The following is a 19,594-nucleotide window of genomic DNA, read 5'->3' on the forward strand; positions in this document are numbered from 1 at the left end:
GTGAGGGCAAATGGTACTTCCAGATAGCCATTTGAGAACGGCCCGATCCAAGGGCTGGGGACAAAGTCCACCCAAACCTGGTAGAGTGGTACCTCGTACCAGATGGTAGGGGGCGATTACTCGCCCCGTCAGCGTGGCTGATGGCATAACCACAATAAAGTGTGACAGGCGCTGTCCAGAGAAAGCGCAACCTTTATTAGAGCCATCATAGCCAATGAAGAGCCGTTCTGACCACCAAGTGCACATGGTAGGTCTAACATAATAGGCTCTCCGTACTGGGCACAACAGTTCTCAATCACAATTACTCTCCTGGTGGAGAGGTTAAGGCTGCCAATATCGCAGGCAGGTATCATGAAAACACAGAGCAGCACGGTGGTGCTTTGTCTCAACTAGACCACAGTTTACTCGTGTTGGCGTGCAACGCCCTGGTGCAGGATGCACCAGAATCAAGTAGGGTTCGGACAATAGGCATGATTGTCAGTGGTCAATTTACGCAGCCGAAGGTGACCCGGGTGAGAAAGCACCCTCTCCCTAAACTGTGACAGGGGATTCTGTCTCTGTGGGGAGGCCAAAGCACTTCATCGAGAAGCTGCAGTAGATGATTCGGCTGCAGTGGTAACCAGAACGAACCTCTAGTCGCGTATAGCCCACCCAATATGAAAAACTAATTGAGGCGGAAACATGGAAACTCATACTTCCTGACCGGTATGGTGGCACCATACTACTGTGCGACTGCCTCTGCCTATCCTGTGAAGAATACACTGCACCAAAAGTGGCAGTGTAGAGAAGACTTACAAGAAGCGGCCTGGCCAGGGGTGGGCCAGAGTGTCCTGCCCTAGCGGTCAGTGCCGGAATGGAGAGCTACAGTTGGCCATGCGCCAAGCGCTCAAGGCCAAATATCCTGCCCTGCCGTACATATGCCCAGTGATACGAAACATCATCGGATCCAAGAGGCTTAAATGGGAAGCATGTCCGCCGCCTGGACTGTATACCCAACAAGAGCATTGCTATGAAACCAGCAAGATGAGGCAAGACCTCCTGCAGAGACTGACTGGATCGAGCGACCCCTTAGTGGGTCGGAAGATAGGCTGTTGACATATTATGTTACGAACAAAGTCTAACCATTCCAAGGGCCAAGTCCACTGCACACTGGCCCAGTACATCACAGACACTGGCTGGAGGTGGTAGGCAGTAGAGTGAAGCACGCTCTTACTTAAATGCCTGTACATAACTGAAACAGTAACCCAACCGTATCCACGGTGGTAGGCAGAATTCTGGGGTCTGAGGCCCAGAAATTATAGACAGGACATGTAAAAGGGGTGCAATGAAAGCAGCCCTAGAGAAGCAACTGTCTATGTCGCTTCGGTGTGCCCAACAACCAGAGGGACTGGCTGGCAGCACTGTACTCGTCCAAGACGAGACAGGTCAGTGGAAGCTGTCCGGCAGCCCCCCATTAACTCTAAGAGAGAGGCCATGATTGCAGACCATTCTCAATCTGGCACCGCCTGGAGCACATCCACTGTGCCCAGCATACATGACCAGAGGCAGCTGGTAGGTCTGAGATCGAGGATCAGGCGAAAACCACCACCGTCCTCAGTCACACTATGAGTCAAGGAGAAACCTTCAGTTGAACCAAACTGCTTGTTCACCGTGCACTATGCTGCAAGGTCTGTTGGGTAGCAGGCCCAAACATCCGGCCTGGAACGACAGGCAGTGTTAAGTGTCCCACTGTACTTCCCTGGAAGTGGGGCCTGTTAGAATGCTGAGTCTATAATCGATGTGCAAGCTAGCTCAGCTGTACAGTTGCACATACGCGTGTCCCCTGCATTTACCCATCCTATTGCTACTAGGAGCAATGAGCAGCGCTCGGGGAGCAATTAGGGGCTCAGACCGCGACACACATGGACACATTGCTGGCCGGATCCGGCATTGAACCCTGGACATCCAGGGGCTCTAGGTCGCCAGGCGGGCTCACTAACCCGCCATGGCAGCCCCTCGGGGCCACACTAGGCCCCAACATCATCAGGGTAGTTAGTTACCACGTAAGCGAACGCCTAGAACAAGCATCATCCATAGGTGCCGTGCCATCCAGGCCAGAGGGCCAGGATGAGGTGACCATTAACACATTGATTGCTAACTGTTGAAATTCTACTCAGGATTGCTTCTGCTAAGCGATTAACATTGGACTTTTTAACTTTTTAGGGGCCCACAGCGAGGGGCCTCTTATAGCACATCGCACATTGCATAAATCAAAAGGAAGCCAAACTAGTCCACTTCAATTTTAAAAAAAAAATATGATTCTACCATCTTCCATTCTGGAGATATTGACCTTTTTCTAAAACCTGCTTTTCACTGCATGCTGCTCTTTTGAAAAAACAGCAGAGATATGGAAGGTTGAAGTTGACAGACATTGACAGACAGATATAAAAATGAACACAAATAATATCATATACATACTACACACTGAATGAAAGCCCTGAATGTCTACTTTTAGGAGGAAAACAAATACACATGGTCCCATGTATAGTTTGTCAGTAATTGGCTGTTGAATGCAGCTTGCGCCCACCAGAGAGGATTTCAGAAAATGCATGGAAATCACACCCCTGTGAAGTGAGCAGTGCAATGTTGCACAACATTGCACTGCTCACTTCACATGGGTGTGATTTTTATTATTATTACAGTAGAAGTATTTTTCTTATGAAAGCAGAGAGTCTTCTGTTTCATGCGGTATATAGTATGTACATGTCGCTATAGGCCTTATTTTGTGAATAATGGTTCTTCAGGTCCATGCATTTTCTGAAATCCTCAGAGTATTTTAGACAAGACAAGGAACTGACAACTAAATATTCACAAAATAAGGCCTATACATACTATATACCGTATGAAACAGAAGACTCTCTGCTTTCATAAGAAAAATACTTCTACTGTAATAATAATGAAAATCACACCCCTGTGAAGTGAGCAGTGCAATGTTGCACTGCTCACTTCACAACATTGCACTGCTCACTTCACATGGGTGTGATTTTTATTATTATTACAGTATTAGTTTTTTTCTTATGAAAGCAGAGAGTCTTCTGTTTCATACGGTATATAGTATGTACATGTCGCTATATGCCTTATTTTGTGAATAATAGTTCTATAGGTCCATGCTTTCTCTAATCAGACCAGTGTGTGTCCAGTGGAAACCTCGTATGAATCTGATCTCAGGTCAGAATGGGCTAAAGTTCTCTCTGAAAAAGAGAATTTTATAAATGAAATGGATTCAATAGTCTAGTATTGACAAACAGTATATGGGATATGTGTATTTTATTTGTTTTCCTCCTAAAATTAGACATTTAGGGCTTTCATTCAGTGTGTAGTATGTATATGATAATTTATTTATGTTTATATCTGCCTGTCATGATAACGTCATGATGATGATGATTCTATGCACATATGTGATCATTGTCTCAGTAAACAAAATCAACAGATCGTTTCAGAACGATAGCATAACAGTGACTTGAGAGGTTGACATGTCTGGACATGAACCACAGGAGCGACTCAACTCGCAGTGGGGGGGGGGGTTCCACGACATGTCTGGACATGAACCACAGGAGCGATAAGCGTAGCCCGGCTGGCTGTGATTTCGACAAAATGACAGACAACACGATGGCTTCCGCAGCTTAGGATTGTATTAGTTATCCATTACAAACGGGTCGATTACGTCCCAGACGCCTTATCACTGCAATTGGCTGGCGAAGGCGCTATGGCGATTATGGTGATCAACTGCCGAGAATCTTTTTTCCGAGAATGAGAGTAGCATTGCAAACTGCAAAACGATCGATCGCAACTCGCAGTGTGGGGGGGGGTTCCACGGTGTGATATCTGCTAGCCTAGTATACTGCTTCTTTGTCCAAACATGGCTGACGCGACGGCGAAAAAAAGACAGTTGGTCAGATGTATACTGCTTCTCCTATGGCGGTCCTTCGAGAATACGTCATTCGTTTCGCGTATACCTGTCCGTGTGCGTGAAATGGCGATCGACCGTTGGAGATTATTCTTGGTTTATATACGGGTTTATATTTCCGAGAATGAGGCGGCAGACCGGTGAGTTGTCGTTGGAAAGAATTAGAGAGGGCTGTGTCGAGTGGATCTGTGTGAATGAGTGGGGGGGGGGGAAGAAACTGTAATGCGATGGAGAGATGCCTCGGGAGAAACCATGTAGAAACAGGAGGGGAAGGGTAATCGAGTGTATTCACAAATTTCACACACACTAGAAAATGGGTAGCTCCATTTTAGATCCCCTGATCTGCGTTGGTCTATGCCGTGTGCAGGACGGCGATGCCGCCTCCCCAGTACGTCGTAATGGATACGGCATGCCTGGAATGTGGTTAGACCAGGCCTCTTTTCAGGAGGTGGGGGGCTTTTAAACTCCCGGATCTCATAGCGGATCTTTCTGGAGATGATCGGTGTTACATTATGTGTTGTCCGGGCGTCAGAGAAGTTGATGTACAGTATACAGTAAAAACACCAATAAAACGCTTTAGAGCGTGATGCGCAGACGGCGCTCGAGATTAATAAAACGCTTTAGAGCGTTTTGCGCAATCGATGTGTTAAGGAACCGTTTAAAACGTCCCAGTCCAGCTGCCGTGGCATGGATCTAGTTGGCAGACCAGTGACTCTACACTGCGTGCGGCCATGGGCAATAGCCATACTAGCTCAAAGGCTTCATCTAGTGAGAGAAGCAATGCTGGCATTAAGTCCAGGGTTAGGGACCCTGTCTCGGTCACCCACAGAAGGCAATCTAAAAGGTCAGTGCTACTCATCACAGACCATGAGTAGCGGCTCTGCAAACAGCAGTGAAAAGAGCAGCACCCATTTATCAACCCATTAAGACAGGAACAAGTCTGGGTTGCCGCTGCTATGTAAGTATATATCCACATGTATACTCTTCTCAATTCTTCAAATAGACCTTTGAAATCATTCAGAGACTTAGGTCAGGATTCTGAAGGTGTTTACAGCATCGGCCCTAAATGGGTTAAGAAGTTCTCAACCTGAGCAACTTAGTGACCAACAGTACCACCTTGAAATTTCCCCTAGTTGAGAGAGCATCATCTCACAAGGGCTCAACGCTAGCATCCCCGTGGGAGGCAAATCAGCCACCACCACGGCCAACACAGTTGACATATGTGCCAGCAGTATGCAGCCACAACATCAATGTCTTCAAAATGGCCGTTTCCCTCGCGACCAGACTACGGATAAGCGGTTGGAGATGGATGGAAGAATGAACCACAGCCATAGCCTGTGTCCGGCACCCAAGTCGAAACACGACTACAAGAGCAAGTAATGGACCTCCTCTGTGGGACCAGAGAGGACCAGCATGCTGCACTAATCCATGAACGGCAGCAGAGCGAGACACTAAATACTACTGGTTATGTAGTTGTAGCGAAAGAGCGAGAATCACTCAAGCTACAGTGTCAATAGTGCCCTAGTATAGTGGCAAAGCCAAACACTTGGACTGTCATATACAACCATTTTAATACCAAGCATATTAGTAATATCTGAACAGCAGCAGAGTGATGTACACTCAAGCTATGACAGCAAGCAGTATACTGCACATGTCGAAGCAGTAGTGAGTACCAGGTACACAATGCCGTGGTTATACGAAGATCTAGCCCTCGGCAGTTCGCTATGGGGCGCGTCCAACTTGGGCGCGGGCAACAGAAGTACCCTCACATTCTATTAAGTATATAAGAGAATGGGCCTGGCAGCATAGCTGACATGGCGAAGAGCAGGGATCACTCAAGCCTGTGTCAAGTGCACAATATGACAGTGGCGGGGCGGAACATGCCCTCGGTGCTAGTGAAAAATAACCATCAGTACACAGTATGTCAACAATACTATGTATGGCGAAGGCCACTCAAGCCAGTTTCAAGCACACGGTATGACAGCAGTGGAGCGAAACGCACCCCCAGTGCCAGTGATGATGCAGCAAAAGAGCATGGATCACTCAAGCTACAGTATCAAGTACACTACATATGTACTAGTCAATGTATTCTGTTGTCTTGTCAGGGCAGTCGCTGCAAAGGCAGCTAATGAGGACTAGTCCAAATAGGAATAAGCACAGCATTATATGCCTATTGATTATCAGTACATGTTATACGAAACGCGTACGTTTGTTCACTCTCATCAGAGGTAAATAAAAATCATGCAAAGGACATACAATGAGTGCTGGCATTTTCTTCACCTCAACTTATCAGTACATGTTACCAATACTATGCAGACGTAGTTTGATAACCACGCAATGGTAAAGCGATAGAAGCGAACCATTATATTAGTAATTATACTGCCAAGCACAAACGGGTATTACCCGAAAAGCAGCTGAGCGGATCACACTCAAGCTATGAGATACAAGCACTATGTGTATCTCAGATAGCAGTATACACTTAAATGAAGCTGTGACGTTAAGCACGCCGCACACAGTGACAACATTGTCATATTCCTGCTTGATATAACGAGCAAAACAAACTAGCAAGTCAGCACTGAGCTGCGTTTACAACTTGACATGCACTTTGAAAAAGTTTGTTCCTTAACCAGAAATCGTCTGGGGAGGAGCGCTCATTAACGTCACGACCACACAAACCTCTTCTTGGTAGGCATCATTGCAAGTGCAACCAAGCGCCACATATATGTGGTAGATTGCACGTTCTGGGACAGAGCGAAACACACTCTTCTTGCAGAAAACACGTGGAGAGGAGTGGTCATTCAACATGATTAGCGTCGCGGCAGTCGCTCTATCGAGGCGAAGCACACCTACGAGCCCATAGTTACCGACGCCATAAAAACGTTGTTGTTGCTCATTTAGCATCGTGCGGCCATTCAACATGAGTATTGATTAATAGTCAATAAGTGCCACCGCGGTCGCTGTCGATGCGAAGCACACCTCTCTCTGCGAGCCACAACAACAGCACCACGAAACATTAAGTTAGCTCGGTTAGTGAACACACAACAACGCACGGGGGGGAACCCCAGTCATGAAAAACAATGAAAACAAACCACGCGTCTCTGGAGGGCACAAGGCAGCTCCTAACCGTGTTGGTTTCGAGACACAAAAGCGTAGCTGTTTCAGTTTCAACGACATGCGCTTTTCGAGGCGAAACTGCTATTCCTTAATGCATTTAGTCGGGAGGATGGACGGCCACCGCCGCCACCGACAATTCAACAAATCATACAAGTTGGATTTCAGCGAGCAAACACTGTCACCAACCCAATGTAACGCCAAACAGCAAAGCGAAGATAACGCAAGGCTGTAGTAGGCACGCCCGCCGGGCAAGTAAAGTAACACAACTTACCTGTAGAAAACAAAGTCCAACATAATAGTTGGACCAGGGAGCCCGGCGGGGAATTATCGCCGCCAGCCATGCAGCCTCTGGAGGACGCAAGGTAGCTCCAACCGAACGGTTTGAGGCTCCGTAGGCATGGCCAGCGTCGAGAGCCCCCGCATGCAGCCTCGAAGGACTAGCAGGAGCTCAAAAATAAATCGACCTGCGCTCAAAAGCGAAAAGATGAAAGAGGATGAACCCTGTGAACTGGGCACCTATATCGGTACGCCCACAGGGGGTCACAAGTGACATTGTTGGTATTAATATTCGACCTCTGCGCATGCGCGCGATGTATATCCAGGTGTTGAAAACACCGCCCTCTGGCGGTCAGTAGGTATGAAATAGAACTAACCTTAACCCATGTCTAACCAATGACTAGTCTAAACTAAGTATGCACCCTAAACCTAACCTTAACCCATGTCTAACCAATAACTAGTCTAAACTAAGTATGCACCCCTTTGAAATGTCTATGAGGAAAATGCATTGGGAATTATTTCCTGGGATGGAGCGATTATGTCATAATTGTGACAGGCCTATATATTAATGTCCCCCAGTTTATATGTCCATGCTGTGCTGACCTCAACCTTTGACCTTGACCTCTGACCTTTCAGCCACCCCTGCACACAACCAGTCCACGGACATTATGCAAGAGACCATGCTGGAGGTGGCAGGAAAGAGCTTCACATGTCAGGACCCTGATGACGGTAATTTGTGTGTGTGTGTGGGTGTGTGTGTGTGTGTGTGTGTGTGTGTGTGCGTGTGCATGGTCCCACTCATCACTGTCTTCAGTGATGTCAGATTCAGAACAGTGTGAAGAGAGGAGCTGATCATCACTAGTTGGTTGTGATGTTCCACAGTCCTCTACATCAGCTTGTGTTGTCATTTGTTGAGATGAGGTGCTGGATACAGGTTCTATTTGTATGTTTTCATCACCATCTTCGTGTTTCACTGATAGTAAAGTCTCTGTTGATCCACCATCCTCCTCTGATCTTTGAAGTAGCTCATCATGTTCCTCTTTAATCTGTGGAGACGCTGGTTCCTCTTTGATCAGACTGGAGGTTCTCTCCTCATGTTCTTCTTTAATCTGTGGAGGCTCTGGTTCCTCCTGGACCAGACTGGATATTCTCTCCTCCTGTTCTTGTTTAATCTGTGGAGATTCTGGTTCCTCCTGGACCAGACTAGAGGTTCTCTGCTGCTGCTCAGTGAATACCTCCTCTTTACACACAATGAGGTGTATGGAGTCTAGACAGAAGATCGAGAAGAGAAACAGATTATTACATGTTTGAACATGACACTTCTACTGTTGGTTCCATATCTGTCCTAATGTTGTTTTGATTCCAGTGTGAAGTGTCACACAATTGATTGTTTCTTACCTCAGCGATGCTTCATTTCTAAAACAAGTCTCTCCTTGTTTCTCAAATATAATTTCTCATTAGCTACAACCTATTGCTATCTGGTATATCCACAGAGACTGGATTGATGCAGTTGTGTTCAAACATGTTCCAGCCTGTAACTTTACGTAGTAAAGGTTTTACCAACCTGTACTGTGTAGCTTGACTATTGGTTGTAAAACCATATCCAGTAGTCTGCGTTGGCGGTCAGTTTCTTGCTTGATGTTGAAATCTTCATCCTCGTATTCTGTTAGACCAATGACCCCAAATATCTCTTCAGCAGCAGCAGATAGTCTCTGGTTGACCAAAGACTTTGACATTGTTTGTAGTAAAGCCATAACTCAAAACCCAAATAGATTTTTAAATTGAACGGAAATATTATAAAAGTATGTAGTAAAGTAGAACCAAAACAAAGACTAAATGCTTCAGCTAGTGCAGAGAGGAGAAGTTCAGCTCTTAACAACTAGCAGAGATTAAAGTGACACAAAGCAGACCAAGCTCTTGACTTTGATGGTGATATTGTGACTGTTACATTTCTGAGTCCATTAACTGGTTCAATGGTCCATCATGTTTGTCCACTGATTTCCCAAACCTTTTCAACTTGACCCCAAAATATACATATCTTGCATGGAAATAATACTTAAATTTTATTTTATAATGTGTTGTAGTTGATGAAAATAGCCGATCTAGAAGCTGAGAATATATTTAAAATGTTCCACCTTCAAAATAGGAAGAGTAGCTGTAGTAGTTTTGACATGTTCTGGACATGTAGTTTAACTTGATATGATGGACAATGGTCAATTTGGGGGTCCTTGATATAACAAAGTTTGAGAACCACTGCCCTAGACATCCAACTTGGACAACAGTGAACAACATGTGTACGGTCTATCAATCATACTATAATTCTAACAATGTCTGTCTGTGTGTCACTGTGACTACCGTAGCTCCTTACTGCCTGCACCAATCACTCCCACTTTTCACACAGGCATTGACCATATGAATATGGAGAGCGTAACGAAGCCCTTTAATGATTATTAATGAATTTATTAGTCAATTACAAACGCACCTGGGTGCGTTTGTAATGTTCAATGTTCAATGTAGAAAGTTCAAGTCAAAGATGTGTAGACTTTTTAATTGAATTAATACTCCTATCATGTTCCTTATAGTAATAGTTTGGCATGCAGGATGTAAAATGAAGCAGTTCTTGTCACTGTATTGTTCACAGTACAAGTTGAAGGTGAAGCACATGTGTTGTGATGAGCTTTCTGTAATAAACACACAAAGGGTGTGTAGCTGTCAATCCTTTATTTGAAAAAGAATAAATTGCGGACAGTCTTTTTTACAGAGTAAATATCTTCTGTTACAATTTTATGAAGACAACATAATACAGAGAATATAAACATATAATCAAACTAAGTCATTGGAATACAGTATGATGATAATTATGTTAGTCAACACAGAGACAAGTTACAATTGCACCACTAGTCCGTGAATATTAATGAATGTGACATTTGTATTGCTGAAGAATGTGGGCAAACACTGCTTCTCATATTGTTATATCAATATCGGCAGGTCATTATGCAAGTTGAAAATGTATTTAAACAATTGATGTATAGTACATCATGTTTAATGTATCTAGCTGGACTAAACTGAATAATTGACTTAAGTCTCAAGATAATGCCTTATTTGAAGAAAAGAAAACACTCATCATTTAACAGCTTTTCCCCCTTCATGACACATCTTCATGTGTGTTTTTAGATTGCAAGTCTGACTAAAGCCTTTTTCACAAACTGTACACGTAAATGGTTTTTCCCCTGTATGAGTCCTCATGTGTAATTTTAGACTACCCCTTTGACTAAAACCTTTGTCACAAACTGTACACGTAAATGGCTTTTCCCCTGTGTGAGTCATCATGTGTACTTTTAACTCCCCAGTGTGACGGCAGCCCATGCCACAAACTGTACACGTAAAGGGTCTTTCCCCTGTGTGAGTCATCATGTGTCGTTTTAGATTAGTCTTTAGATGAAAGCCTATGTCACACACTGTACACGTAAAGGGTTTTTCCCCTGTGTGAGTCCTCATGTGTACTTTTAACTCCCCAGTGTGACGGCAGCCCATGCCACAAACTGTACACGTAAAGGGTCTTTCCCCTGTGTGAGTCATCATGTGTACTTTTAATGCCCCATTATTAATACAGCCCTTGCCACAAACTGTACACGTAAAGGGTCTTTCCCCTGTGTGAGTCATCATGTGTACTTTTAATGCCCCATTATTAATACAGCCCTTGCCACAAACTGTACATGTAAAGGGCTTTTCCCCTGTGTGAGTCAACATGTGTGATTTTAGACTACCGCTTTGATTAAAGCCACTGTCACACAATGTACAAACAAATGGCTTTTCCCCTGAATGAATCATTGTGTGCATCTTCAGAGTTCCCTTCCGATTAAACGTTTTACCACAATCTGCACAGCTAAAACATTTCATACCTGTGTGACTCCTCGTGGAGTGACTTTGTTTTGGTGATTTTAGGCCATGGAGCAGCTTGTTGCTCAAAGACAAACTATTTCCTCCCAAGTGTTGTGTATTGTGTGATTGCAGTGTGTTTGTACCTGACTGGTCATCCATGGTCTCATCCCACTCATCACTGTCTTCAGTGACGTCAGATTCAGAACAGTGTGAAGAGAGGAGCTGATCATCACTAGTTGGTTGTGATGTTCCACAGTCCTCTACATCAGCTTGTGTTTCCATGCTTTTAGATGAGGTGCTGGCTACAGGTTCTGTTAGCATGTTTTCATCATCTTCATGTTTCACTAATAGTAATGTCTCTGTTGATCCACCATCCTCCTCTGATCTTTGAAGTAGCTCATCGTGTTCCCCTTTAATATGTGGATACTCTGGTTCCTCTTTGATCAGACTGGAGGTTCTCTCCTCCTGTTCTTCTTTAATCTGTGGAGAATCTGGTTCCTCTTTGATCAGACTGGAGGTTCTCTCCTCCTGTTCTCCTTTAATCTGTAGAGACTCTGGTTCCTCTTTGATCAGACTGGAGGTTCTCTCCTCTTGTTCTCCTTTAATCTGTAGAGACTCTGGTTCCTCTTTGATCAGACTGGGGGTTCTCTCCTCTTGTTCCCCTTTAATCTTTGGATACTCTGGTTCATCTTTGATCAGACTAGAGGTTCTCTGCTGCTGCTCAGGGAATACCTCCTCTTTACACACAAGGGGGTATATGGAATCTAGACAGAAGATACAGAGGAGAAACACATCATTACATGTTTGAACCAGGGGGGGCAGTCAGACAGATATTTCATGAAGCCACTAAGGAAATCGGGACTTTCTGAAAGTTCATATAATGGCCTGTTGTGGCGCTGTCATTGGGCTCAAAAAAATCTCCATAGAGGTCCATGTATTTGGGCCCAACTTCACCTAGACTGTATTACCTTAATAAACATGGTCATGAATACTTTCTGCTTCCAGTCACTAGTTTAAAGTCTCATTTATCATGTCATAATATTCTTTTTGGAAAATTATGGTCCCATTTATATATTTTTTTTACCATAAAGTCGCATATGTTCTGAGGGGCGTTGCTACCGTTACATTCTATGATCGGGAGCCACCCCCCGTTGAGTCAAAATAAAAACCAACGAAGAGTAGGGGGGGGAGTCCCGCCTCGTTGTCTGGGCCAGCTAATGGCCAGCTGGGCCCAAACGGAGCCAGCCAATGGCCAGCTGGGCCCAAACGGATCTAGAAATAAAGTCGCCATATTTCTATGGCGACTTACAGTGCAAGGAATTACAGGCTTCATTTTACGTCCATGTTAGACCCGGGGAACGCTTTGTCCATATTTTTTACAGTCTATGGTTTGAACATGAACTCTTGCTGTTAGTTCCATACCTGCCCTAATGTTGATTTCAGTGTGAAGTGTCATGCAAATCATTTTCTTACTTCAACAATGCTTCATTTCTAAAACAAGCATCTCCTTGTTTCTCAAATGTAAATTATCATTTGCTATACAACCCTATTGCTATCAGATGTATCCTCTGATGTTTTAGAGTGCAACACGTTTAATGAGTTAGCTTACTTTAAACAGTCTATGATTATTCATGGTCAACATAAATAAAGTATTCCTTACTACTTGATTATGTTGTTAATGCTAGTTTAACAGTCACACTAACATGAATGGGGGGAAATACAACTAAAATACTATTGACTATTATTCAATGCAACATTTTCACCAGTTCCTCTTTTATTCCAAATAGTCACCATTGCCATTTAAGAAATAATGGTGAAAATAGTAATAGTAGTAAAGGTTTTACCAACCTGTTCTGTGTAGCTTGACTATTGGTTGTAAAACCATATCCAGTAGTCTGCGTTGGCGGTCAGTTTCTTGCTTGATGTGGAAAGCTTCATCCTCGTACTCTGTTAGAATTCTTCCAATGACCCCAAATATATCTTCAGCAGCAGCAGATAGTCTCTGGTTGACCAAGGACTTCAATGTTTGTAGTAAAGCCATAACTCAAAACCCAAATAGATTTTTAAATTGAGCGGAAATATTATAAAAGTATGTAGTAAAGTAGAACCAAAACAAAGACTAAATGCTTCAGCTAGTGCAGAGAGGAGAAGTTCAGCTCTTAACAACTAGCAGAGATTATAGTGACACAAAGCAGACCAAGCTCTTGTTAAATACTAACAGTGGGCCAATCAGAGTGAGTGGGGCGGGACACACCAAGAACTAAACGGGCCAATCACTGCTCACAACAACATCTAAAGGTACAGCAGCGTTATGTAACTTTCCTAATCTACCCTGGATTTGAACGGAAATGAAGATAATTTAAATGAATTATATACATTGTCAGTGTAGAATAAAAAATCTCAATGAAAGGATTTTATATAACAGAGTTGTTGCAGAGCTGCACTACTGAATACTATCTTTTTTTTTCTAGGATCATAAATCAAATCTTTCCCAAATGACCATAGAGGTATGAATAGTTGATGATATAACACATGATCAGATGCCCCAAACCATGCTTTATAGACCAGAATAGTACAGTTTTTACAATTGCATTATTTGACACACAGCGACCCAGTGTTTAAGAACCGATGTTCAACTTTCTTTATATTTCTGAAGACATTCAGCATTCTGAGTCATCAGACTCTGTTACATAAAACATCTGTTGGAAATAAAACATTTACTCTGACTTTGATGGTGATATTGTGACTGTTAAAGTTCTGAGTCCATTATCTGGCTCAATGGTCCATCATGTTTGTCCACTTCTGATTTCCCAAACCTTTTCAACTTGACCCCAAAATATACATATCTTGCATGGAAATATACTTAAATTATATATTTTGTATAGTTTAAATTCACGATTGATCCTCTCAAGCCCTATTTTATAATGTGTTGTAGATGATGAAAATAGCCGATCTAGAAGCTGAGAATATATTGTAAATGTTCCACCTTCATCAAAATAGTAAGAAAGTAGCTGTAGTAGTTTTGACATGTTCTGGACATGTAGTTTAACTTGATATGATGGACTCAATAGTCCATCATATCAAGACTAACTGGAAAATAAGCATGGAGAGAAAATCGAGCCTGTCTTGCGTTTAAAGGGCAATTTCACCCCTTTTGCAACCATATCTTATTTTAAGTTGTTTGGGAATCAAGAAACACTTTTTGTGTGTAATACGTGTTTTTAGATGTTTTATTATTTCAAAGTTCCAATGATGTCATGGACACTGGTATCACTTCCTTCCTGAAGTACCCTCCCTCTCCACAAGTGCAGCAAAGCATTATGGTCATTGTAGTAATCCAGCAGTGAGACCAGTGTCCATGACATCACAGACACTTTGAAATACTAAGATGTCTAAAAACACACATTTCCCACATAAACCCCCCAGGAAAGATATGGTTGCAAAAGGGCTGAAGTAAGCCCTTTAAACATGCATGTGTGAAATGTCTATTTGACCATGAGAGAATGACTTCATACAATGACTATTGCTGTGTGCAGTGGGTGCGGTGAATTTAGGATTAGGAATGTGACAAGTTGCTTTTGTCACCTATCAGATGTTGTCACAGGGATGCTAATTATTTCCCAGTCTAAATAATTTAAATGCAAATGATTCCCAATCCTGTATATACATGTTCCACTCCATTCACACAATACTGTAGGAGTAGGCTATATGCACTCTACTTATCACACTAAAAGGATCACATGCAAATTGGTTGGTCGATCCATTCAGCAATAGGGTTACACACCCTAACCCATTATCGCCTCACCTGTCCATTAACAATGGGACAGACATGCTCCTAAACATTCCACAACATTCACATCCCATTTATTCTAACACGGTAGATAAAGGTGGAATTCCTGTATCCTACGACTAGAAATAATAATGCACACTCCCAGCCTGTGGAGTGATGCAATCGGTTCTGATATCAATAATCTCTGTCCTTTTTTATCAATCTCCGTCCTGAGCACTGGGCATTACTAATTGATTGAACGGAGAACTCCGTCCTACCCGCTCAGGGTGGTGTTATTAATATTAGTATAGTTCATTTTTATGTTCTGGTTCCTTTTCCATATGGCATATTGGCATATGGAATATGCAACAATGAAGAACCCCTGAACCTTGAGAAAAGGGAGTTTATTCAATCCAAAGCCTTCGCTGTCTTTCCTGACAGCGAGGACGGCGCCTTGGGGTTACACATTCACGTCGATCACTCTCACGATAAGATGAGATAAGATAAACCACTGTTGATCCCAGAAGGAAAATAATTCAGATATCATATCATAGCAGCAACAGCAGTGAGAATGACAACACAAGAACAGATAAGATTGTGAAAGTCAAGAACCAAACCACATAAATAAAAATAATAAAAGACAATGCACAGACCTGCTGGTTAGGAGGAACCAAATGGGTCTGTAACTCAGAGAGAGTACAAATTGGTATGTTTCATTCATACCAATTGTCAGATAACATATCAACTCACGTCCACGACTACTATTATTTTGTCATAGTTTTAACCATCATCACAGTATGACTAAGGGATGTGTCACCATCCTTGCACACAATTGTTAGAAAATGAAGCATTTCTTATTATACACTAGATCTACATGTAGTCACAGTTACAGGCTATGTACAATGGACAGTATACACTCTGAAACATTAATACGTACTCCTGCCATGTTCAATGTAGAAAGTTCAAGTCAAAGATGTGTAGACTTTTTAATTTATTTAATACTCCAGGGTTTCCTGCACAATGTTGTTGGCATGGCGCTGCGCCATGCTTGAAATAAATCGCGCCATGCCAAGCTTAAAAAAAAAAAAAAAAAAAAAAGAAGATCAGTCAGTGCAGATATGAAATGTCCAGTACCTCCCCAGTACCTCCCCAGTGCCTCCCCCAGTGCCAGCCCCCAGTGCCACCCCAGTGTCTGCCCAGTTTCCGCCAAGTGCCTCCCCAGTGTCTGCCCAGTGTACCCCTGAGTGCCTCCCCACTGCCTCCCTTATAGTAATAGTTTGGCATGCAGGATGTAAAATGAAGCAGTTCTTGTCACTGTATTGTTCAAAGTACAAGTTGAAGGTGAAGCACATGTGTTGTGATGAGCTTTCTGTAATAAACACACAAAGGGTGTGTAGCTGTCAATCCTTTATTTGAAAAAGAAGAAATTGCGGACAGTCTTTTTTACAGAGTAAATATCTTCTGTTACAATTTTATGAAGACAACATAATACAGATAATCTAAACAAATAATCAAACTAAGTCATTGGAATACAGTATTGCACCACTAGTCCGTGAATATTAATGAATGTGACATTTGTATTGCTGAAGAATGTGGGCAAACACTGCTTCTCATATTGTTATATCAATATCGGCAGGTCATTATGCAAGTTGAAGATGTATAAAACAATTGATGTATAGTACATCATGTTTAATGTATCTAGCTGGACTAAATTAATAATTGACATTAAGTGTCAAGATAATGCCTTATTTGAAGAAAATAAAACACTCATCCTTTAACAGCATTTTCCTCTTTATGATGTTTTTAGATTGCAATTCAGACTAAAGCCTTTTTCACAAACTGGTTTGTGAAAAATGGTTTTTCCCCTGTATGAGTCCTCATGTGTAATTTAAGATTATCCTTTCGACTAAAGCCTGTACCACAAACTGTACACGTAACGGGTTTTACCCCTGTGTGAGTCAACATGTGTAATTTTAATGCCACATTATGAATACAGCCCTTGCCACAAACTGTACACGCAAAGGGCTTTTCCCCTGTGTGAGTCCTCATGTGTACTTTTGACTGCAGCCCATGCCACAAACTGTACACTTTAAAATAAAGTTTGTGATATTGATCCTGTTCTCTTTTGCTGTCTCTCTTTCATTTTCTCTCCAGTCCTATTCTTCCTCAACGCCATGAGAATAGTAAGTATGTTTCCCCTCTGAATTCACCTCTATCCATCCATTGTCTACAATAATGTATTGTAGACAATGGATGCGCTGGAGGGACCCCCATACAATAAAATTATGTTTGAATGGCATTTAAACTTATTTTATATTGAATGAATGTCTGTACTGAACTGTGTGTTTGTCATCTGTCAGTGTCTCGACACCAAAGACATAGAGCATGCCTACAGACTGCACAGCCTGCTGGAAGTGGGGGAGAACTGGAGGCTGCTGGGGGATTCCTACCAACAGAGTCTGTACTAGTAAGCATCAACCCTCCACCACACTGGTCCATCCATCCATAAACCCTCCACCACACTAGTCTATCCATCCATCCATCAACCCTCCACCACACTAGTCTATCCACCCATCAACCCTCCACCACACTGGTCCATAAAACCATCAACCCTCCCTCCACACTGGTCCATAAAACCATCAACCCTCCACCACACTAGTCTATCCATCCATCCATCAACCCTCCACCACACTAGTCTATCCATCCATCCATCAACCCTCCACCACACTAGTCTATCCATCCATCCATCAACCACCACCATGAAGAGGTGGGTTTTCAGACTACAGCGGAGTAGATTGGGAGTGATGCTGCAGTTCTGATTGCAATGGGGAGTTTGGAGCCAGAAGGAAGAAGAGTCTGGGACGTTTTCACTGTTATAAAAATAAATACTAGATGGATTGATGGTAGTAGGTATTTTTAGTGACTTTAGTCTTTAGTGACTGATGACAGTTGTAAAATCAACTGTTCCCTCCCACCCCCCCCACCCCCCCCCCCCTCTCTCTCTCTCTCTCTCTCTCTCTCTCTCTCTCTCTCTCTCTCTCTCTGCAGTGGTCGTTTCTTCAGCCTGCTGTGTATGATGGAGCAGATAGACGTGGTGTTGAAGTGGTACCGGCAACTCGTCCCCTCGGTCAGTATATATACAGCACACTGCTGCCTTGCCCGAGGGTTCAACTCGTCCCCTCGGTCAGTACAGCACACTGCTGCCTTGCCCGAGGGTTCAACTCGTCCCCTCGGTCAGTACACAGCACACTGCTGCCTTGCCCGAGGGTTCCCGGTCTCCAACCCGCCCCGGGAGGCATAGAACACATAGAACACTGTCAGGCAGAAACCACGTAACCTCCTCCATGTTTCAAATCGCCCTACTTTGTAGCACAGAAGCAGCAACACCTAGTGTCGCGACACTGATATTGAACTAATGAAAAGTATTAACAATTCATAACTTGTGACTAAATAATAAATGGATCCATCAGAACATCTTTTTTTTTCATATCCTGAAAAGTTTTGGACATACCCCACATATCCCACCCGACAGTGACCGTAATTATGCGTATATGTGTGTGTGTGTGTGTGTGTGTGTGTGTGTGTGTGTGTGTGTGTGTGTGCAGCGCTACTACCCGATCCCTCAGGGAATGATAATTCATTATTAATAATAATTAAAAGTCTCTCTCTGTGTGTGTGTGTGTGTGTGTGTGTGTGTGTGTGCAGCGCTACTACCCGAGCCCTCAGGGAATGAGGGACCTGCTTCAGGCCGTGGACACAGACGGTCGCCTGGACCTTCTGCCCACCATATGGAAAGGTAACTTAACCGGGAACCCCTTTTGGTGTTTTAAGCATTATGTTATACTTTAGCTATTGAAAAATAGCAGTTCTAAAACGGGTAGTCCCAATACTTGATTCTGATTGGCTGGTTACCGTCACGTGACCGGTGTAAATTCCACCGATAACCCACTCCTTCAATCACTGGGGCTACTTGCCCCAAGGCACCAACTAGCACATCGGGAGCAATCAGGGGTTCAGAGTCTTGCTCAAGGACACTTCGACACTAACTCTGGGGGAGCCCAGAGGGTTTGAACTGGCAACCTTGCGGTTCCCATCCGGCCACTCTACCACCTGAGCCCGTGATATATTTTACTACATGATATGTAGTGATATATTTTACTACATTACTTTTACTATACTGTTTTTCTTCCTGTGTGTTCTGTCAGGCCCTTGGTCATGTGTTGTTCTTCCTGTGTTCTGTCAGACATCAGGGCCCTTGGTCATGTGTTGTTCTTCATGTGTTCTTCCTGTGTTCTGTCAGACATCAGGGCCCTTGGTCATGTGTTGTTCTTCATGTGTTCTGTCAGACATCAGGGCCCTTGGTCATGTGTTGTTCTTCATGTGTTCTGTCAGACATCAGGGCTCTTGGTCACGACAACAAGGCAGATTTGGTGGAAGAACTGCTGTCCCTGATGGCCAGAGAAAACCACAGTCCTGAGGTGAGTAGGGAAGCCATGAATGTTGACACAGACAGACAGACAGACAGACAGACGGGCACAACGGGTAATGCATAACCTTGTGGGGCACACATTACTGTACCAAGGGGGACAGTAACACTGTGTGTGTCT

General features: G+C 43.4%; 1 protein-coding gene across 1 annotated transcript in view; it reads left to right on the forward strand.

Annotated features, from left to right (window-relative positions):
- The window catches only part of ptcd3 (pentatricopeptide repeat domain 3), a 40,079-nt gene that overhangs the window by 16,563 nt on the left and 3,922 nt on the right, over positions 1 to 19,594 (forward strand). The window contains exons 14-19 of the mRNA XM_083785869.1: positions 7,973 to 8,065; positions 17,142 to 17,170; positions 17,348 to 17,454; positions 18,036 to 18,114; positions 18,693 to 18,783; positions 19,380 to 19,465. Coding sequence (XP_083641995.1) covers positions 7,973 to 8,065; positions 17,142 to 17,170; positions 17,348 to 17,454; positions 18,036 to 18,114; positions 18,693 to 18,783; positions 19,380 to 19,465 — 485 coding nt within the window. The remainder of the gene's footprint in view (positions 1 to 7,972; positions 8,066 to 17,141; positions 17,171 to 17,347; positions 17,455 to 18,035; positions 18,115 to 18,692; positions 18,784 to 19,379; positions 19,466 to 19,594) is intronic.

Source organism: Protomyctophum parallelum, assembly GCF_964188405.1.
Source record: "Protomyctophum parallelum genome assembly, chromosome: 16".
Taxonomy (NCBI): domain Eukaryota; kingdom Metazoa; phylum Chordata; class Actinopteri; order Myctophiformes; family Myctophidae; genus Protomyctophum; species Protomyctophum parallelum.